Raw genomic sequence first — 23,922 nt, 5'->3', positions numbered from 1 at the left:
TTTTTTCTTTTTCCTTTTTTAAATTTTGTTTTCTAATTTGTCCTTGTTTAATGCCTATTCTTTTAAACTAATTTTGTTAAAAAATGAAGTCAATGAAGATATTCATATAACACTTCCGTTTGACTTTTTTCTCTTTTAATTTTTTGTACTTTTAATTAAAAATTTTTGTAACAAAAGATGTTGATTGATGAAGATGTCAAAACAATATGAATTTGATGATTCATTCCAATTCAATAGGGGATGATTTTTTTAAATTGAGATCGAGTTAAAAAGGATTGAGTTTTTTATAAGATACGAAATTGAGGTGAAAACATGTTTAGAGTGTTTTGCCTTGACTTATTTAAGCTATATATAGTATTTATTTTATTTTTAATTTAATTATATATATGTATTATATTAATAAAGTTATTATTTGATACTTTAATTTAATATATTAATATTTTTAACTTAATAGGGATCTCCATAGAAAACCTTTTGAGTTTCTTTTTCTCCCTTTTTCTTTTTAAAATTTTTGTGTAAGATTATTTTGTGGTAATAAGTCAATTTAGATATCAATGTCTTACTCTATTTGAGTTTTTTTACATTTTATTTTTTTAATTAAATAAATTTTACAAAAAAAAAACCTAATAAATAAAAATGACAAAACAAATAATATTGACCTATAACAATGTATAGCAATGTGTAAGTATTCACTTAGTTTAAATAAATAAATATATATGTATATATATATATATATATAAGGTTAAAAAAATTCAAAAGTCAGTTTAAAATTATAAAGTTCAATTCAATTTAATTTTTCTCTCATTTGATTCGGTTTCAATCTAAATATTAAATATTTCAATTCCATTTAAATTAGTTTTTGAATCATGAAATACAAAAAATTTTAGAAAATATCCAAATTGAAACAAATTATATTTTTATTATTTTTTATATATATTTAATTTTTTAAATATAAATAATTATTTTATATTTAATTTTATTTAAATATATTTAAAATATTATGAAAATAATAAAAAATTTAAAAATAAATAATTTTTAAAAAATCAATAAATTGAACCAACTTATTTGAATTCGAATTAATTTTTAAAAATTTATAATACGATGTATTGAATTGAATTTGATGCATTATCAACCCTAATTAAAGGTTGTTGTCTTAATATATAAATAATATATATATATATATATATATATATTAAGACAACAATATTTTTGCTACATTACTTTCTAAAAGGGTGGATGCCCCTAGACAGGGTCAAAAAAATTTTCAAAAATTCAAAAATCAATTCAAAGTTATAAAATTCAATTCAATTTGATTTTTCTCTTATTTGATTCAATTTCAATTTAAATATTAAATATTCCAATTCCATTTAGATTTTGTTTTTGAATCATGAAATATAAAAAAATTTAGAAAATATCTAAACTGAATCAATTTATATTTTTCTTAGTTTTTATAGAAATTTTAATTTTTTAAATACAAATAATTATTTTATATTTAATTTTATTTAAATATATTAAAAATAATATGAAAATAATAAAAATTAACAATAAATAATTTTTAAAAAACCAATATACTGAACTGACTGATTTGAATTCGAATTAACTTTTGAAAATTTATAATACTATGTATTGAATTGGATTCGATGAATTATCAACCCTACTTGAAAGTTGGGAAGCATCATCCCAGAAACTGCTTTTTCCCACCTACCAGTTTCCTTATCAGCAAACTTTTCTCTTGCCAAGGGATACAACAAAACTAACTCATCTTCCTATTGACATGTTCAGCTCCATGATAAGAGGTGAAGTATGAAACATCCTGCTACGTTTGTAAGGCCGAAACATGCTGTCATGTTGGCACCGTTATCACCTGTTAATTATAAACTCCTTAGCCAAAGTTCACCAAATTAAATTAAAGATCCAATGAAGTAATCTCATACTTTCCCCAACTTTGCCTGAAAAATGAGTTCCACTTCTTTGCGAAGGCCTTCCACATCTATAACATATTCTCTGTGATATTCCTCCAACATCAAATCCTCCAGCTGCTTCTTCATCCTCTCCAAAGCATCATCCAGTCTACAAAAGTCCTTGAAAACAGTAGCTTCAGTTGTTCTAAGTTGCAGGAGATTCTTAATTGCAACCAGCGCCTGTAAATATGTCCAATACCCACCATCCAATCAGTAGTTCCTCATGTATGCGGCCATTAAACATGAAAATGAGGCTAGAGAACTACCTTATCCTGGAGATCAAGGTCATTTGATGCAGTTAGATCAACCACAGACTTCAAGAATAAATGATTGCTGAAAAATGGCATCTCAGCTTTATCTATATTTTCTAACTGGCACTCAGCCAGATCACCAACCAGAAACACAGCCTTCCTGCGTAGCCTAGCATCCACGCTGGGGTTGCTCAATATGTCCTAAAGACAGAAATTATTGTCAATTGCAATTTGCAGGGATGGACAAAACAACAGCAAATGCTCAATTCTTTCTTACATCACCTGAAGCATCTTGTCTCCAGCTTCCACATAGAACAATTGCTGACCAGCCACATTATTCCGGATCAAGGCTGACACAGCATAAAATGCTTTAGTGGCTTCATCTGCGGAACTAGAATTCACCATTTCCATTAGTTTTGCCAATGCCCCAAGTTCCAGGACCTAAGACACGTAAATTTTTGCAAGTTAGTTGATGTTGAATATACCTTGCTCAAATGCCCAAGGGGAAGATGATGTACCTGCTTCTGAACATATGGATTATTTTGACTTGCTTTCCCAAGTATCCATGCAGAAATTTTCCTTATATCTGGGTCAGGGTGATTAAGCTCCCGTATAATCACAGCAAGCCCACCAAGTTTACAAAAATCTGACAGGCAAAAACTTAACAATGTGAGCCACATCTCTTTAGGCGTAAAAGATAGTTGTAGATCAAGTAGGGGAATTAGAGAAATATAGAAACCTAGAGGAAAAATTGGAGATTGGCGGAAGAAATTAGGAGGAAATCAGGAGTGAAATAGAAGAAATAGGGGGAACAAAACCACAAAAAATGATAGAAGGAAAAAACAGAGTACTCAATTTCTCAAAATCTCATATATTCATCATCCAAAAGTTACTCAAAAGAAAAAAAAAAGCATCTGTATTTATAGCTAAACCAAAAACCCTAATAAAATGCAAAATACGAAATATAACCCTACAACACTAATACTTTGAAAAGAAGTAAAATACAAACTAATATAAAATAAACTAAATAATCTAAAATAGCTTGAACATATGTAAAGATTACAATCAAACCTGTAAGATGTAAGATAAATTCCTAGAAAACTAAACCCCTTACTAGCATATTTTCATTCTCCCCTAGTTGGGAGGAACTCAACCTCAAGTTTTAAAAATTCAAGCAGAAGAAATTTCCAGCAAGATCCATGAATGGGAGTGTCAAATAACTTCACGTGGCACAAACATTTTCTACAAAGGAACTTGCACCTCAATTTTTAGCATATTTAGACTAAAGTCAATGGAAGAATTATTATCAACAACAATGCGCTTAATCGCAATAATCAGAAAAATATAAAGCCAGCGGAAGGATTATCATTGATACCACTCACTAAATTCCTTATTTGGTTGGACCAAAAACTCAATTTGTGAGCATTCAAGCTCAACCTCTATGCTCTAAACCTTTTCAATTTCAAAATTATGTTGTACTTCAATTTCTTCAAGTGGTTGATGATGTTGCACTTGTTGATCAAGGCCACTGACTCTACAATGGCAGTCTCGTCTTTGTCAAGGATGTCAACAACTGATTCTAGAATCGCATTCCCTTTTTTTTCCTCAATGATGTCAAAAAAGGGTTCTAAAATTGGTTCTTTAATTTCCTGAACCTCTTGAATCTCCTCTATGAAAACTTCACACTTTTTGATTAATACTCCCAGCTTCTAATTGATACTTTCCAGCAAATCACAAGAATAACATTTGGACCATGAAACCTTGTTCTCTTGCAACTCTTGCTCAAAAAAAGATTTCCATTCTTCCAACAGTTTTTCCCTATGGCATATATATTTTCTTGAGAAAAAGATACTCATAAAATTCTCAAGAGGAAAGATTCTGAACACCATATCTTTCTCTCAAATAAAGTAAGCCATCCAATTGTAAATAGAAATTATGAAGGTCATTTTCTAACTATTGAATATGTTCCAAAGTGATTATTGCTTCCCTAAAACAAAAGATTTCATAAACCGGCCATGAAAAACCTGACCTTTAAAGGCTAAATCTCATAAAATGGACCTCAATAATGGTTTCAGAAAGCTAAAATAAGCAAGGACAAATAAAAAGATTGCTGACATGGCACTGACTTCCAGACGCTAACATGGCAACTGACAAGTCAGATATCATCAGTAAACTAGGATGGCAGTCAAAGCGTGGGCACGGAAGCAGGCTAGCCACAACCCAACCAAATTCATTGGGGCAAGTGCAGCGACTACTAATAACAATATTTCACAGGCAAAACAATCTAACACTGGTGATTCGATCTATGGTGGTGATGTCCTTTTCTGATGGCTGGATAAATGCAAACTTGAGTTTGAATTCAGATACATTTTTTTCACTCCTCTTTTCTGAGGAACAGTGGGACTAACAAATCGGCTACCAGTTTTGAAGAACTAAAAGTTCAGTACTTAATTGATCATTATTTCAACCATATTACGGAGTTAAGTAAATTAGCTAGCAAGCATTCTTAGATTGTAGAAGATGAACTGAAAAGAACTGAACCAAAAAACTATGCTAAAGCTACCCATGTTCTAAATAATCAAGGGGACCTTCTGTGAATCCGAGGAGATTGATGCAAGAGCATTCCACAATTTATCTCAATCAATTATCTAGTTCCCATGTTTATTATTTTACTCTAGTTAATGACTCGTAGTTATCTTTTTATTCTATCAAGTGGTAATGTGACAAGCTTAAAGAGTTTGAATGGCTAGGTTAGATGAGGCTTATGTGTATCCATGGGCTCAGACTAAAAGTAGTTGTAGCCCTAGTATAAATAGTTTTTAGAGACATTAGGCTGCCATATTATAGTGGACTATTATCTATTAGTGGTTTTACAACTCTAAAACCTAGATTTCTTGTTCCAACTTCAATTTACATCAATTTGCTGTTATTCTGGTCTCGATCATTATTTGTATTTTTTCAACTATTTCTACTACCATAGTACATCAAAATTTCAAAAGGAAAGACCAAACAAATTAAAAACTAATGTAGTAAAATTAGATAAAGCTCAATAATTTTACAGTATTAGCCACAATAAGCCCACATTGCAATTCTTGTGAGAATATTGTAAATGTTAGAGACATGATCTTCGAGAAAAGGGTGAAATCTTACTGACAAAAGTTCGAATAATGAAAATTTCAAGTTAAATTAACAGCAACAAAGTAAAGAGATGAAGGCAAACAACAGTCATAAGAAGATAAAATCTATATCTTTAACCTTGTAAAATTTGAACGCAAATAGATACTCATGGCAATAATTCATATGTTCAGAGATAAACCGATATTATGGAAATAATTTGGAAAGGAAAGGATAGATTTCAATTGTTCAAGTTGAGTTAATCCAGCTATGGGCAAAACCACCACTTACCATTTGCATTATCTATTGGCTCAACAAGTATCAAAAGTTCTTGCAAAGCATGGTGGCGATCTTCTATAGACAAAGATGAATTATTCAAGTCATCTAGTGCAATTTGCATCAACTGTGCATCTGATGGCATTTTTAACTTTGCCACAAGTTCCTGTGCAACAATAATGCAGGGGTCACTATGTCAGATATCACAAAGAAGCAAAATAGATGTATAAACTGCAAGCAGCTGCAATGAAACAAGGTAGAAGGTGCCCAAAAGGATAAAGCTATTGCTGGTTTTAAGAAAGTAATACATTGTCATGCCTTGCACATAGCAAATTGTGCCATTAACACATGATTTTAAGAAAGTAGAAATTGTGAAGTACTAAGAAGTAAAACTTTTAATTTTTTCAAACTTATAAGTGATTAGGTAATAATAAAATTAGGAATCTTGTGAGTTTGGAACAGATAAAAATCCAATTTTTGGGTGGATTCATATGTAACTTAGAAACCAGTTGAACATTAACTCAATTTATATATATATATATATATATATATATATATTTGGGAAATAAAGATTATGAAACAACTATTTAGACATAAAATAAAAATTGATGTAGTTTAATATCCAAAATATGTTTTCACGTATAGAAATCTTATTATAGATTATAAATTGATCATCCATATAAATGGCAGATGTGATAACATCAGGCAAGAATAGCAGATGAACTCATTTTGTAGTACAACTTAAAAGACATTTTTGACTCAGCTGATTCCTTTCAAACCATAAAAAGTTAGTTATGTCAATAAAATTAGCATCACAGTAAGTCAAATAATTAGCAAAAGGGTAGTAAAACTAGAAAAAAAAACAAAAAAAAAAAACCTTTATTTCCAACTGGCGCTGGTTGAGCTCCGAGGGAGAGAGACGTTGAACATCTTGCGCGGTTTCCTTTAGTTTAGCCGAATCAGAATGACCTGATTCATTGTCGAATAGAATAAGATCCGAAAAACAATTTTTTCTTTAATAGACAAAGTGTTAGAGATATGGAAGCCACTCATCAAACCTATGGCCCACTGCAACATCCCATCGAGAGAAGAAAATCCACCGTCAGCGTTATCGACGGCGGCGGTGGAATCATCAGCAGGTCCAGCCTTGTGCACCAGATCCCCTTCCTCTTTGGCCGTTGACCAAAACAGTCCTGCAGAAGATGACTTATTTTCTTGCTCAGCCGAAGTCCTTGCCATCTCTATCACCATCACCATCACCAATAATGATATTAAAGCCGGAATCCGCTCCATATCAATCTTAAACCTAATTTCGCGACTACAGAAAATTTGATTTGTCAAGTTACTTACAATCTACTCTCCCTTCTCCTATGGCTGAGCTTAAAGTTTATTTTATTTTACTATTACTTTTTTTTTCTTTCATTTTTAAGAAGAAAACGCTGTCGAGAAGGCCCTTCGTTTCTTTTGTTATGTAAAAAAAAAATTAAAAGAAAATTAAAAAAAAAAAAAAAGTGAGTGGTAGAGTTGTACACTAATACGGCCGGTGGGCACAACTTTTAATGGCCCGTAAAATCATAACATAAATTTTAATAAATTTTAGTCATGCACAGTGACAAAAATTTATTTCATACTACCATCTATCTCGCGCAACGCTGCAGGATCAGAAATATTGATATTTAAAATTTTTGTAATATATACCAAATGTGTTAAGAATGTAAGTTGATTTATATTTTTTTAATAATTATATGATTTTTTATAATTTATCTATACTAATATTATAAGTTGTAGAATATATATATATATAAATTTTTAGTTTGAAGTTAAGATAAATAGAATAGCAAACATGAATTAGGCTCGACATATTTAAAAGTAAATTATTATAGAACTTCTTAAATTATTTGTCAATTGTTTAATAAATTTGGTAAGTCGTATATCCTCATTATGTGTTTCAACACTTAAAATCTTTGTTGTAAGACATAGAAGTGTCTTTTAGTATTTTTCCTTACTATAACAAAAATATTTGTTAAAAAAATAAACCTTAAAATTATATGACAATCAATTATAATGAAATTTTATACAAAAAACTCATAACCAACGACAACAACCATTTATCTTTCTAATAACAAAATCAATTTAACAAATTTTATTTTTTGAGATTGAGTCTCAATCAATTAAAATGAATTATAACTGCATTAACAATAAGTCATTCTATAATTTTTATATTTGAAGCATTCAGAAACTCAATACGCTAAAATTTTTATCTTTTCATGAAAGATCCAAAACCATTTACATGATATTAATAATTACCCTTAAGCAACAAAAAAAAATTAATAGAAAAAATACAAAAATAACACATATTTGAAAATGAGGAATAACCGGATATACTTGAAAATTTTGCTTTGAAGGTCATAAAAAATGTAGAAAAGAATAGTCCAACTATACATCAAATTAAAAAAAAAAAAAAAAGAACAAAAATAATTAATGGAAAAATATAGAATGTCATTTTACCAAACTCAATCAATAAAAATTCTTCTTGCTATCCAAACAATAATGAGTTTTAATAACTAATAATACTAAGAATGGTAGTGAAAAAAAAAATCATAACCTTTTTTAACATTTGAGTAAGTTTAATATATCAAATTTAAGTTATCTACATACCTAAATGAGCAAATAACTTAGTTTAAAAATTTTAAGGCAAAAGAAATACTTAAAAGCCTAAAATCATAAAATTTTTCGACAAACCAAACAAGTGAGATTTATTCTAACATTTGAGCAACATTAATATCACAATCCTAAGCTATCCATATGCCTAAATGAGGAACAACTACACATGCTTGAGAATTTACATTTGAAAGTCATGAAAAGTTTTTTTAAAAAAAGGGTTAAAATTGTTGGGAATAATGACTCAAATCTCATAAGAGATTTGTTTGAGATTTGTTAGAGATTTGTTAGATATTGTTTGATGGACAAGAAGACTTGAAAAAGAAGAATTCTAAGAGAAAGAGGATTCTTAATAGGTAAGTTTGACTTGCAAGAGAAGAATTCTAAAAGGAAAGGGATTCTTAATAGGTAAGTTTGACTTACAAGAGAAGAATTCTAAGAGAAGAGAGATTCTTAATGGGCAAGTTTATATGGTTATAAATATGTGAAGTCTCTACATGGTTAGGTATGAGAAAAAGATGTAAGAAAGTTGTAGGGTTTTGTGAGATAAACACCTCATATGAGTATTCAGGCTCTACGTCTTATGGGTGTGTATGTTTGTTTGTGAGTGGACTAGATGAGACTGAGAGGGTCCACATAGGTATGATGTATGGGAGCATATGGGTATGTGTTTGGTTATGTTGAAAGAGTGCACAAGGGTTTGGGTTTGTATTTGTTTGGGTTGAGAATACTCTATAGGACTAGAGGAGATTGAAAGTGTCTTATGAGTATTGATTGTTGAGTAAGGTTGATGATTTGATGTATGTTTGTAATTCTCTACAACTAGTGTATCTTTTTTCTCATCCGTGGATGTAGGTCAGTTAAATCGAATCACGTTAAATTGTTGTCTCTTATGTGTTTGATTTATTATTTGATTTCGCTTTCGCTGGTATGATTGGATTGGAGGTTTTTAGCCCAACAAATGGTATCAGAGCTATGGTGTTCCTCAACAAATGGTATCAAAGTTATGGGGTTCCCCAACAAGTAAAATCAGAGCTAAAAGTTTGAAACGTGGGAAGAGTCAAATGTTCAAGATGTGAGAAGAGTCGATGGTTCGAGATATGAGAAGAGTTGACAGTTCGAGATATAAGAAGAGCTTGGTTTAAGACATGGGAAGAAGTAAGCTTAGAGAAACTCGATTCAAGAGAAAAGTTCGAATTCAAGTTTTGAGGATTGAAGATCAGTTTGTATGAAGTGTGAAGATACAAGAGAAGAGAAGACTTTCATTGCAGGTGGAGTCAAACATGTCTAGCATGAAAATAGATGATTGATGAAATTTGAGTCAATGTGAGATTGTTGGGAATAATGACTCAAATCTCATAAGAGATTTGTTTGGGATTTGTTAGAGATTTGTTAGATATTGCTTGATGGACAAGAAGACTTGTAAAAGAAAATTTCTAAGAAAAAGAAGATTTTTAATAGATAAGTTTGACTTGTAAGAGAAGAATTCTAAAAGAAAAAAAATTTTTAATAGGCAAGTTTCACTTACAGAAGAAGAATTTTAAGAGAAGAAGGATTTTTAATGGGCAAGTTTATATGGTTATAAATATGTGAAGTCTCTACAGGGTTAGGTATAAGAAAAAGATGTAAGAGAATTGTAAGATTTTGTAGGATAGACACCCCATAAGAGTATTGAGGTTCTACGTTTTATGAGTGTGTATGTTTGTTTGTGAGTGGACTAGAGGAGACTGAGAGGGTCCACATAGGTATGATGTATGGAAGCATATGAGTATGTTTTTGGTTATATTGAAAGAGTGCACAAGGGTTTAGGTTTGTATTTGTTTGGATTGAGAATACTTCATAAGACTAGAAAAGATTGAGAGTGTCTTATGAGTATTGATTGTTAAGTGAGGTTGATGATTTGATGTATGTTTGTAATTCTTTACAATTAGTGGATCTTTTTTCTCATCCGTGGATGTAAGTCAGTTGGATCGAACCAAATTAAATTGTTATCTCTTATGTGTTTAATTTATTGTTTGATTTCACTTCTGTTGATATAATTGGATTGGAGACTTTTAGCCCAATAAATGGTATCAGAGCTGTGGTGTTTCTCAATAAATGGTATCAAAGCTGCGGTATTCCTCAATAAATGGTATCAGAGCTGTGGTATTTCCCAATAAGTAGTATCAGAGCTAAAAGTTTGAAATGTGGGAAGAGTCAAATGTTCAAGATGTGAGAAAAGTCGATGGTTCGAGATATGAGAATAGTTGACAGTTCGAGATATAAGAAGAGCTTGGTTTAAGACATGAGAAGAAGTAAGCTTAGAAAAACTCGATTCAAGAGAAAAGTTCGAGTTCAAGTTTTGAAGATTAAAGATCAGTTTGTATGAAGCGTGAAGATACAAGAGAAGAGAATACTTTCATTACAGGTGGAGTCAAACATGTCTAGCATGAAAACAGATGATTGATGGAATTTGAGTCAAGGTGGAGATTATTGGGAATAATGACTCAAATCCTATAAGAGATTTGTTTGAGATTTGTTAGAGATTTGTTGATATTATTTGATGGACAAAAAGACTTGTAAAAAAAGAATTCTAAGAGAAAGAGGATTCTTAATAGGTAAATTTGACATGCAAGAGAAGAATTCTAAAAGGAAAAGGATTCTTAATAGGCAAGTTTGACTTACAGGAGAAGAATGCTTAGAGAAGAAGGATTCTTAATGGGTAAGTTTATATGGTTATAAATATATGAAATCTCTACAGGGTTAAGTATGAGAAAAAGATGTAAGAAAGTTGTAGGGTTTTGTGAGATAGACACCTCATAGGAGTATTCAGGCTCTACGTCTTATGAGTGTGTATGTTTGTTTGTGAGTGGACTAGAGGAGACTGAAAGGGTCCACATAGGTATGATGTATGGGAGCATATGGGTATGTGTTTGGTTATGTTGAAAAAGTGCACAAAGGTTTGGGTTTGTATTTGTTTGGGTTGAGAATACTCCATAAGACTAGAGGAGATTGGGAGTGTCTTATGAGTATTGATTGTTGAGTGAGGTTAATGATTTGATGTATGTTTGTAATTCTCTACAACTAGTGGATCTTTTTTCTCATCCGTGGATGTAGGTCAGTTGGATCAAATCACGTTAAATTGTTGTCTCTTATGTATTTGATTTATTATTTGATTTCACTTCCGCTGGTATGATTGGATTGGAGGCTTTTAACCTAACAAAAATCACCCAAGTTTAATAACAAATCAAGTAAAACAGCATAGTTCTGCCAATTGAGCATGTATTGGTAATAAGAAGTAAGAGCATCTATATCGTTGCTAACACAAACATGTAAAGGTTGGGATGTTGTTTAAACTAATTTAAAAATCATGGATATTTCTTATGGGGCGTTTGGTTCAAAAGAATCTACACATTTTTTTCTCAAAATCTTATCGTTGGGTATTTAATTCCAATGTTTGATTTAAGGTAATCTGATTCAGGGAAAAACTAACAGATTCTCAACAATATCCAAAGTCCCAGAATAAAAAACCCACATCTCCTTATGGTATTCTAGAATCCTGGGAAGAAAAGTAGGTTTATTTTCAAATTTGACCTAACTAAAAAATTGTGAAATAGCTGTTACCATTTTGAAAAACATGTCTAAAAATAACTGCAAGGCAATTTTAGGTTTCTACTAATAAAAAATTTAATTCATATATGACGTTTAGCATGAAAAACGCCTTCAATAAATCATCATTCAAATAAATTTTAGGTTGAAGAAACACCTTAAATGATCATTATTTAAGGTGTTTTCTTCTAAAAAAACACCTTAAATGTTGATCATTTAAGGCATTTTCTTTAAAAACACCTTCAATGATGATCATTTAAGGCATTTTCCTCAAAAATGCCTTCAATAATCATCATTCAAATAAATTTTGGGTTGAAGAAACACCTTAAACGATCATTATTTAGGGGTTAATGGTTTAAAGGTTGGTTGCAATGCAGTTTTTTATTGTTCACTGTATTAACTGTTTGGGTTTTCAAAGTTCAAGAAAATGGAATGAATTTAAAAAATGATTACTAAAGGTGTTTTACCAAAAAAAAAAAGCCTTAAATGATTCTTGAATTGTAAAAAGTTATTTAAGGCATTTTTTTATTAGAAATGCCTTGAATAATCCTATTCAATTTTTTGTAAGGGATTATTCAAGGCATTTTCTAGGCAAAAATACATTGAATAATCCTTTTATAAAAATTGAGGCCGAAAATGCCTTGAATAATCCCCAAAAATGCCTTGAATAATTTCCTCATAAAAATTAAGGTAAAAAATATTTGAATAATCCCCATATAAAAATTAAAAAGGATTATTCAATGCGTTTTTGGCTAGAAACATCTTATATAACCCCACTCAATTTTTTGTAAGAAATTATTCAAGGCATTTTCTAGCCAAAAATGCCTTGAATAATAAAAAAAAGGGAAAGATTCAAGATGTTTTTGGCTAGAAATACCTTGAATAACCCCATTTAATTTTTTGTAAGGGATTATTCAAGACATTTTCTGATAAAAAACATCTTAAATAATCCTCTCATAAAAATTGAAAAGGATTATTCAAAATATTTTTTGTTAGAAATGCCTAGAAAAACCTCATTCAATTTTTTTATAAGGATTATTCAAGGTATTTTTTGGGCAAAAATACCTTGAATAGTTCCCTAATAAAAATCGAAAAGGATTATTGAAGGCATATTTGGTCATAAAAACCTTCAATATCCCTAATTAATTTTTTGCAAGGGATTATTCAATGCGATTTTTGGCTAAAAACACCTTGAATAATCCCATCATAAAATTCAAGGGAAATATTCAAGGTATTTTTAACCAAAAACCTTCAATAATCCCCTTTAATTTTTATGATAGGATTATTTAAATCGTTTTCTAGCAAAAATGCCTAGAATAATTTGTAAAAAAAATTGAAGAAAATTAGTTAAGACATTTTAAGCCAGAAACACCTTAAATAATTCTCTTCAATTTTTGTAAGTGATTATTCAAGGTGTTTTTAATCAAATAATGCCTTGAATAACCTCATTCAATTAATTAAATGTGGTTATTTAAGTTACCATCATATATGCCAAAACGATTATAGTAATTATTCAAAATTTAATATATATGGATTTTTTCCAACCAAACGAGTGAGTCTAAATACAAGATGTCCTGAAAATAGAAAAAAACCTCGAGAATCACACTTTCTTGGGAATCATACTTTTTTTCAAAATCTATGATTTCGTAAATCAAACGTTTCTTTAGAAATCTATTTAAGTGCGATTGTTTAATTGAGATGTCATTTTCTAAGTCAAAGTAATAGAGAATGGAAACTTACATATTCATACTCATCTTTTTCTTCCCACTGCTTGATTTCAAGTGTATGCTCTTGAGAAAAAATAATAATCCAAAGTAATACCATACAGAGTTGCAAAGACATAAAGATCCATATAGATCCAATTATAGGTTTGGTTAACTTAAACAATCACATACTATCACATATCATTTTTACATAATTTTATTTTTGACAACTTAATCAAGTCAGCTACCACCCATAGGAAACATTTTACATCATTTTGGCATTAAGTTATGCAAATATCTTATATTAAAAAATATATCAACAATTGTACTCTAACTTTACTAAAATATTGTAACTCAAATTTTAAGAAAATATATGGCTACAACCAAGAGAAAAACATATGAAATCACACTCCTAAATTTCACAAATTAAGTATAGAAAAAGCATAAAAAAAACCCAAATTAATCACTTTCATGTCTCTATAAGAGGCCATAGAAACTAAAATGAATAAAAAGAATTCAAAGTTTAATCACTTTTAGCTTAAACCAAACAATACCTTGAAAGTGAAATATTCCACAAAACTCAAAGAAATTAAAAAGTTAAACACCTTTAACTAAAACCAAGTAATACATAGATTCTAAAACACTCCAAAAAATTAAAAAAATAAATACAAAAATAGAAAAAAACCAAAGTAATTACCTGGATATTGAGAGTTCAAAGCCATAGTAGAATTTGTATTTTTTCGACTTCCCTTATTTCTACCCTCTTTTTCTACAAATCCCAAGTAATGCAAATAATAAATTCTTTATAAAATCATAACAAATAATAATCCCAAGTAATGTAATATGGAGTTGTAAAGTCATAAAGATCCATACACATCCAACTACGGGCTTTGCCAAAACACTTTACATCATATACATAACACTTTTTTATGTCATTTTATCCTTAACAAACAAAAAGCATTTTGCAACATTCTAAGCTTAAGGTATTCAAATATCTTATAAAAAAAATGTGTCAACAAATATCATCGAACTTTACCAAAACACTATAATTCAAATTTTAGATGCAAATATGGCTAAAACCAGAAAAAAAAAAGAAGAAACATATGAAATCACATTCTTAAATTCCACAAATTGGCCCAAAAAATCCATAGATTAAGTACACAAAAGCCAAAAAAACAATCCAAATTAATTAGTTGGGAAGCCATCAACAATCCTAGTTTTAAGTAAATTGATTACCAAACTCTTCAAACCAAAGCTAATAATATGAAAATCATAAAATCTTGTTTCATTAGTTTAAATTTATTCAAGAAAAAAAATAAGATATGATTCTTTTAATATTTACTTAACCTTTATTTCAAAAACTGTTAGAAGATTTGAATTAATTACAATCTTAAAAGTTGAACATGTACCAAGTGAAAGTTGTCTTAATACATCCATAACAAAGAAAAGGAAATAATAATGGAAACCAGCTGGCTTAATAAGTTTGATTAAAAACTATAGAAATAATTGAAATTTTTTTATAATAAGTTACTTTATAGTGAGAATTTTTACCCATAAATTTAACAATTGTCATAACTATAAAAAAGATGACTCTTTGTTTTGGTTACCAACAAATTGATCTTCTAGCAGCAAGTGTACATATTCTTCCCATAGAGTGTACATATTCTCCCCATAGAGTGTACATATTCTCCCCATAAAGTGATATTCAAGCTATGTTTCTTGTAAAAGAAATGATTTGTTTTAGAAAGAAAATTATTGTGTTTCTTTAGATAAAGAAAAATATTATACAGTAAAAAGGAAACAATGTAGTAGGAAATTAAGACAAACATATACTAAGAAATTTGAGTAAGTAGAATTCTCTTTATAACTTTTTTTAAGTTCACTCGTACATAAGTATTGCTAAGCTTACCAATATTGACCAAGATGCCATTGACATCTATAATAAAAGATGAAAATGTAAAATGTAATTGAAGATTTCTAGCAAAAGTTAGTAAGCAGAGTAAGTCTTTTAATGATAGAATCAAATCTAATAAAACTTCATTCTTTCTAATTCTGCTCAAAATTCACAAAATTGTAATGATATGCAAGGAATGAGGTAGGGGCTGAGTTTGCTTTCACCATTTTCACAAACTTGACAAAAGTCATTGTATACTTGCTTGAATAAAACGAAATCAAATTTAAAAGAAAGAATAAAACATTATAAATCTAAAAAAAAAAAACGAAGAAACTTAAAATTGAACCTCATGTCACAAAACAACAATACTTTCCAAACTCCAAACTAATAATAATAATTAAAAAAAAAAGCACATTCAAGCCAAACCACACAACATAAAAAAAAAAAAAAAAACCATTGAATAAAAGAACTCATATTGAAAGAAACCTTACCTAAACAATTAAAGATTACAAACATCATACAATTTAACCAAAAAAAAGGTACTATAAGGCTATTGATGATATAAATTGGATCGTGCAATGTGACAATCAACTTTGGGGATTAAATTAAATTGTATAGTGATGAACCCATATTATGAGGGACCAACATTTGCTGAAGGAAAAGCATTTGTATAAGATCATAGTCACTTAAGTAAATACTTAATTGGCATAAAGCATAATGTCAAAGGTGTAATACCATGGAACTTTTGGTTCTAAATTGTAATGTAAATGCAGTAAGGTAAGTGAAGTCATATTTAAGTCAGAAAGATGTTTTAATAAACATAATATTTTTTCAATCATTAATATATTTAAATAAATGTTTGTACATTCTATTGCTTGTTATTTTGCCAATTTTTTCATGCTAATTCAATTTTGTACCTTAGAATCAACATACACAATGACAAATTACAATGCTTTCTTAACACTTTAAAGTTTGATCCAATCGATGCCAAGAGAATGTTTGGGGATATTCATCCAAGTTGATTCTTCATTTCCTTATAAGTCCTACACTTTTTTGGTAACCTTTTTTCTTTAGTTTGTTTCTTCTGTAGTGATAATCTTCTGATATGGGAAAGCTCACAATTTAAGCTAAAGTTAAAGTTTTAAAATTTAGATTTGTTTCACAATATCTCTATTAGAAAGATAATATATCTTACATAAGAACTAAAATCATTTTTTCTTAACATCTAATAACATAACCTCTTAATAAACTCTGATATAATATCATAACCCACAACAACATAAATGAGAAATAAAATGAAGAGAATGTTGCGAGGAAATATTTAAAACTTTTCAATTTTCATACAAAAAATATGATTTAAATACATTAAGATTTAAGATATTTTTCTAAGACATATTAGAAACAAATTAATTTTCTTTTTTAGGCAAACAAGTTTGAAATGCAAACAAAAAATTCACAAAAAAATTAAGAAAATCTGACATAAAAATCAGGGAACCTTATCTCAAGCTCACTTTAACACCTAAAAAGATACAAAAAATCAATTTTCTTTAATTATTAGATAAAAAGTTGTAGCTTAAAATCTCTAAATAAAAAAAAAAAAACTCTTTAAAATAACCCAAGCTTTAATAATCTATTGTATGTGGCACATATTCCCTAATCAAAACTTTAAAAAATCATCAAATTTAATAGCATAGTTTAGAAATCAATTAGATATGGAGGACCCAAAATAAAAAAAAAAGATAAATATAAAAACCCAACAATCGACTTTGATTTATTAAGGAAAATATTAGTGGGAAAATTCTTATTGCAATTAGCAACCACCATTCTAACCGGCTTGACAGCCTACTCTCATTACCACCAACCACTCAAAAACACATAGAGGTAACAAAAATTTAGTAGCCATCCTTTAAACATTACCTAGAAATCAACTTACAGATACATAGCCCATAAAATTTCACTGAGCCCGAAATCCCTAAACGAATACCCACTACCCAAAAAATTTTTATGTATTTTTCTTATTGTTGTATGCTTTAATCTAAGGAAAAAAAAAACAAAATTTGACAAAAAATTGAATCAAAACCCAAAAAAAGGAAAAGTTGGGTAAGATCAAATAATGGATTTTGAGTAGGCAATTTTCGAAAGAAAATAATTTGAAAAGTCTAACTTAGTTTCTTAAATTTGTTGTAGGGAAAAATTGAAAAAAACTAAGGGACTAAAAATTTTAATTGACATTGATAAAAGAAGAAAAAAAAAAGAAATAAGGAAGGAATAATAGCATATAGCAATATTGGTTGCAGCAATTGGAAAACCAAATAGGGGTTGGGTTTTTTTAGGCAAAAATGAGAATAATGAGAGAAAATAAATAAAAACGTGCATGGAAAGGTAAAAGTAGGTAAGACACGATTTAAAGATGGGTTAGGTATTGGTAAGAGAAGTAAAGAAAAGAAAAGGAAAAAAAAATTGATGTGAGAATAGCATACATTTTTAGTAAATGCAGTAATGGTTTGGTATTTGGCAGGTTAGGTATTTGGTAAGAAACAAATTTAAAAAAATATATATATATATGTATATATAAAAAATAAAGACAAAAAACAAAAATGGAAAAAAAAGTTCACGTGAAGATTTTCACCATTTTTCCTTTTTTTTTTCCATCTTTTATTGTCAGTTTTCATTCTTTATCAAATTTACCTACCAATCACATCCATCTCTTTTCCATCAATTTCTCAAACTTTTCACTCAAAATGTGATGCATCAAACATCAACCAAATTAAAAAAAAAAATTTAAAAATTTTTAAAAAATGAAAAAGGGAAAGAAAAAGCTTTGATAATGTAGATAAGCCTCAATTCTCTAAAAAATTAATAATATGGATGATTTATTTTTATTTTTTAATTTTTTTAAAATATTTTTATATTTAATAAATATTTTTTTTTAAATTTTACTTCTCAAATATGGACCCCATTTTACATATTTTTTTTTCAAAATTTAAAATTTGTTTTTTTTAATGAAATTCACTTGATATTAAAAGTCTATCAATATTTTTAATTTTTGTATTATTGTTAATTTTAATATATTTAATAATTTTTTTAAAAAATTTTAAATTCTTTTTCGTCTTGCTAACTTGATAGCAAATGTATGTAATGTTTTTAGTCATTTCATTCATTGTTTTCTTAATTTTTTATTTTTATCATTTTTATTTATTTTTATTTTTTTAATATTTTAACATTTTTATTTGAAGCTTATTTGATATTATTGATTAAAGAGTTATTTTTTTTAATTTGTTAAATTTTAAAGAAATGGATATTAGGGAAAACATATTATTGCTAATGCCATGTATCAACTCGATTTTCTTTCATTTTATTTTTTTTTTGTATTTTTTAATTTTTTCCTTCCTTTATATTTTTATTAGATAATTTTATTGAAAAAAGCCAACAGATGTGTACACATGCCACTTAATTAAGCTTTTTTGCCTTTTCGATTTTTTATTTTTTATTTTTAAATCATATAATTTATAGTAAAAGAAATCAACAAATATATTTTTTTAAAAAGAAATATCAATGAAGAAATAGATAACAAAACAACCAGTATCTAATAGGTTTTAATTCATTCAAATTTGATACATGCCTTTTTTTTTATTTTAAATCAAATTAAGATTTTTCTCGAAAATCAAATCAAATTAGAGGTATGTTTATGGCATTCTGTCTTGGCTTAACTATGTATATTTGATTATATTGTAATTATTTATTTAATTTTATATTTATATATTATGTTAACAAATATATTATTTAATATTATGAAAAAAGGCCAATTAAGATACCATGTGTCATTTCCATTTTTTTATTTTTCATCTTTTTTTATTTTTATTAAAAGATTTTGAAACAAATATGATAATTAGTGTTGAAAAAATAAAAGAAATTTAATCCTCAACAACACATAGGTATTTTTCTAGTTTTGTTTAAAGTTGATCAAATTGCACAATTTGTTTCTTTTCAAAATATGGATTTAGTCTTGTACAATAATTTGATAAAATTGAATTCTTCTATTACCTTTTAAGGTTGTAAATTTTAGTTTGATAAGAAATTTAAATTTGCTTCATTAATTTTGCTAACATGAATTTATTGATTTATGATAATGTAAGATTTTATTTTTACTACTAAGGATATTGATTTTTTTGTTGACCACATGGCCTTAGTATAACCAAAAAAAAGGAAATAAAAATACAAGAGAGAGTTTCTCTTATTTGGTACATTCAGCTAGCATATGATTAATTGTGAAAATTTATATTCCAAGTATTGAACTTAATGTGGCCAAATGTTTCCCTTATAAAAAGAACATCAAGCCACCCTTTTTGGCATCAACCAAGTAATCAAGAAATAAGAAAAAGAAATTTCACTTAAGAAAATAAAAGAGGTCTTGAAAACACTTACTAGCTATAATATGATTTTGAGTTCACCAAACTTTAGATAAGGGTTTTTTACAAGAGTTTGTGTAGATCACCATTAGAGGCTAAACACTTAGCAGCTTTTTGGCTTGGAATCTATTTGGAAGATCACCAAATTGAACCAATGGATTTTTTGCTTCCAAGGTACACTTTTTAGCCGAAACTATGCATGCTTGTATACATATGTTGTTTGTATACTCTTATTGATTAATCTTGGCTTTAGGAAATTAAAATTTTTTAAAATTCCACTACTTTAACTCTAATAATGATATATAATTCCCTTTAAGTGCTATTAGAGCCTTGTCAATATAGATTATATAAATTAAAATTTTGTTTGGTTGTTCATTATATCAAAACTGTTTTGATTACAATCTATTATTGTGATGTAGAGGCAAAAAAATTAATTTTTTATGTATTATTTTCATTGATATCAAAGCATGATGTTTTAGGATGATTGAGATTAAATTTTATGATTTATGGACATCATTTGCATGCTCAATGAATCTTTTGTTTGCAATTTCCCCATATCAAGAAAATTCTACTATAGTGATATTACGAAAATTGTTTCTCACTCTAGGGATAATATTTGGCTATGAAATTTTAACATATGAAAAATAGACATATTGATAATCATTGTATAATTTAAATGTTGAGGGCAAGTTCAGCCCAAAATTTTGCCAATGGCGATTGGGCATGTAAAATATGAATATGATGCATGGTAACCCTAATATAATTATGGTAATTGGTTTTCTTGATGCAGCTGGTATTCTTAAAAGTTAAAAGACTTTAAAAATTTGCTTACTAAGATCTTAATGAAAATCTACATGGTAATCAATATTGAGAACTTAGGAAACGTATTCACTAAGATTTCAAAATTTACTTTCTTGATTACTGAGTTTAGTGGACTATTTTTATAAAAGTCAAAGTCATTGTTACTTGTGATTTAAGAATCATGACCAAAGGCATAAGAAAGCATAGGAAAGAGTTTAGAACTCTTGGATGGTGGCTAGTGGGGGCAGCAAAGTAAAAGATGGCCTAAACTACATAGTTTCGTAAAAACTATCCTAACATCAACTTGCTTTCCTTCTTGGATGGGTTCTCGACTAAGCCCTAGATTGGTGTTATTTCTTATTGAATTTGGATTCTTAAATAGTTTGGGTTTGAGAAAGAAGATTTCATTTAAAATCTAAATTGAATTGGAATTTCTAAATTGTTTAAAAGTTCTAATTAACAAGAAACTATTTCATTACAATACCTAATTGGATTAGGAAAATCTCAATGCATGTAATTTGGCTTGATTTTAATTGATTGACATTCCTAAATGGTTTAGAGCAATGTTGACCATGCTACATTAAAATTCAAGTAAAATTATAATTCCTTAATTATTTAAAAAATTATGATTGCAAATTATATGTTCTAAGATAATAGTTAGACATATTTGGCCATGCTAGCTAAACATGTCAATGCCTTGCATCACATTGAGTTGGATTGATAATTGATATATGATATTGATATTGATTCAATGAATAAATGTGCAAGATCATGAATTTGAACAAAACATGATGAATGTTGTAGTATGCATGTTAGTTATAAGATAAATACCATATATGCTATATTGATTTATTATTATACATGTTATAATTTATATGTGATAAATGCCATATATAATTGTGAGATGTATGATAAGATTACATGTATTGGGTATATGATGAATTGATATACGTGCTTCATGAGATCTATGATGAATAAAAAATTCGTCATGAAAAATATTAAGTTTTGATGCCTTCCATTAACATAAACAACTAAACTTTCTAATAATGAGGCTTGTTAAGACAAAACTAAAGGCATTCATTATTCAAAATACGGTTGTGTTATGGTTAATGGGTTTTACTTAACTATCATTGTATTATCTAAATGTGAAAAACATGATCGTATAATGATAGAGGTAATAATTGAGTGAATCACATAAGATATGAGTAGACAAGGAGTTGTCATCAAATTTATCTAGAAGTCATATAGGGATGTGATTGATAAGCAAGTTATTTACCTAATTTACTTATCATGGCTTGTTAAGATAAACCTTAAGGTTATAGTAAACTAAATGGGATCCTAGCCTACTAGAAAAATATGATTTTTTTTTAATTGATAGTAAGGGTTATTGATTTGATTAAAATAATGAAAGCATCCAATAATTAGATTTAGACCTTATCTATATTGGTATTGAACAATATGACTAATACTTGCTCATATTTTAGAGGTTGCAAAAATGAGTAATAACTTGTTGTTTCATATCATACTTGATGCTAACAAGCTCACGGGATCCTAACTTCAATGATTGGTACCACAATTTAAAGCTTGTCCTAAGGCAAGAAAAAATGTTTTATGTTTTTGATGAACAGGTTCCATTAGAACTAGATGCTAGTGCTGATGATGTAGTGCGATAGGTTTATGAAACCTATAAAGACCATGCTGATCAAACCGCATGTATCATGGTGGCTAGCATGACCCCTGAGTTACAAAGACAACATAAGAATATAGATGCTTCGACAATCATTTTGCACCTTAAAAAGTTGTTTGACAAACAAAGGCAGACTAAGAGGTTTGAGACCTTTAAGCAATTATTTCGAATAGTTATGTTTGAGAGCACTTTTGTCAAAGTGTATTGTCTCAAGATGATCAATTAGATTGAGAAACTTGACAATTGGGATTTGTGATGGATCATGAATTAAGTGTTGACTTGATCTTATCATTTTTTCCTAATAGCTTTTCACAATTTGTAACGAACTTCGATATGCATAAGATGGAAGTAACATTACCATAATTGATGAATATATTTGACACTGCCAAAAGTCCATTAAGAATCAAAAGCCTAAGGCTCTTTTAGTTTCTTCATCTAAAGTTAAAAAAGGTTGACCAATAGGAAAAAAAGTAATAAAATTGATAAGAAAAGGGATGTAAACAAGGCTATCAAGCCTAGTAGCAACATCAAGAGGGATAATGGTACAAGTCACCATTGTGGTGAAAAAGGTCATTGAAAGAGGAATTGCATGATCTACTTGGCAAGTTTGAAAGAGATGAAGTCTAAAGAGACTTTTACTTCAGACATGTTTATGATTGAGATCAATCTATCTCTTATTGACACATCTTCTTAGGTATTGGATATCAAAGATGATTTTCACTTATGTAATGATATTCAGGGACTAAAAAAAAATAGATGTCTAAAGAGAAGAGAGATGTTATTGCATGTTAGAAATGGCGTAAGTGTAGTTATCTGTGCCGTGAGGACTTATTATTTTCCTTTACCTTCTAGTTTAGTTTTAGAAGTAAAGGATTGTTATTATGCTCTCGTCATAACTCAAAACTTCACTTTAGTTTCTTATTTAAGTATGAACAATGGATACTTATTTAGTATTAAAGGCAACTATTATTCCTTTTATTTAAATGATATGTTTTATAGCATGGGAATGTATAATAATGGCTTATATGTTTTTAGATTAAACAATAATATTCTCAATATAAATGTCAAGAAGGCTAAACTAGATAAATCGAATCAATCTTACTTATGGCATTGAGGCTCGATCATGTCAATGAAACAAGAATAACAAAGTTACATATACAAGGATACTTTGATCTTTTTAATTATAAATCATATGGAACATGTGAATCATATTTGCTTGGAAAGATGACCAAATCACCTTTTATTAGTAAAAGAGAAAGAGCTAGTATGGTTTTAAGACTAATACATTTGGATGTATGTGGCCCAATGAACATAAATGTTAGAGGAGGATACTCTTATTTCATAGCATTCACTGATAATTATACAAGATATCATTAAGCATATTTAATGAAACACAAGTCTAAATCCTTTTAAAAGTTCAAAGAATTTAAAATGGAGGCCAAAAAGAAAATTGGTAAAAGTACCATGATACTTAAATCTGATCAAGGTGGTGAATAATTAAGCCATGATTTTCTAGATTATCTATAAGAGAATGAGATTCTTTCAAAATGGACTCCACTTGGAACAACATAACACAA

At 28.6% G+C, this 23,922-nt stretch overlaps 1 protein-coding gene across 4 annotated transcripts in view; it reads right to left on the bottom strand.

Moving 5' to 3' along the window:
• Positions 1 to 1,569: 1,569 nt before the first annotated feature.
• The window catches only part of LOC111316858 (ARM repeat superfamily protein), an 85,219-nt gene continuing 62,866 nt past the window's right edge, over positions 1,570 to 23,922 (bottom strand). For 2 of the 4 annotated variants that reach the window (XM_089753970.1, XM_089753971.1), the window contains 9 exons: positions 14,252 to 14,323; positions 6,661 to 6,843; positions 6,480 to 6,571; positions 5,618 to 5,768; positions 2,731 to 2,858; positions 2,495 to 2,653; positions 2,228 to 2,413; positions 1,935 to 2,141; positions 1,570 to 1,864 (listed from right to left, as the gene is read on the bottom strand). In XM_089753970.1, coding sequence (XP_089610096.1) covers positions 1,844 to 1,864; positions 1,935 to 2,141; positions 2,228 to 2,413; positions 2,495 to 2,653; positions 2,731 to 2,858; positions 5,618 to 5,768; positions 6,480 to 6,571; positions 6,661 to 6,843; positions 14,252 to 14,276 — 1,152 coding nt within the window. In that variant the 5' untranslated portion in view covers positions 14,277 to 14,323 and the 3' untranslated portion in view covers positions 1,570 to 1,843. Of the gene's footprint in view, positions 1,865 to 1,928; positions 2,142 to 2,227; positions 2,414 to 2,494; positions 2,654 to 2,730; positions 2,859 to 5,617; positions 5,769 to 6,479; positions 6,572 to 6,660; positions 7,149 to 14,251; positions 14,324 to 23,922 lie in introns of those variants that run through there. The other 2 variants (XM_022919052.2, XM_022919053.2) reach the window with 2 other exon arrangements.

Source organism: Durio zibethinus, chromosome 24, assembly GCF_047325235.1.
Source record: "Durio zibethinus cultivar Kanyao isolate XHJ-2024 chromosome 24, ASM4732523v1, whole genome shotgun sequence".
In the NCBI taxonomy this organism is placed as follows: domain Eukaryota; kingdom Viridiplantae; phylum Streptophyta; class Magnoliopsida; order Malvales; family Malvaceae; genus Durio; species Durio zibethinus.
Note: the sequence above shows the minus strand (reverse complement) of the source record. Positions and strands in the feature narration are given on the sequence as shown.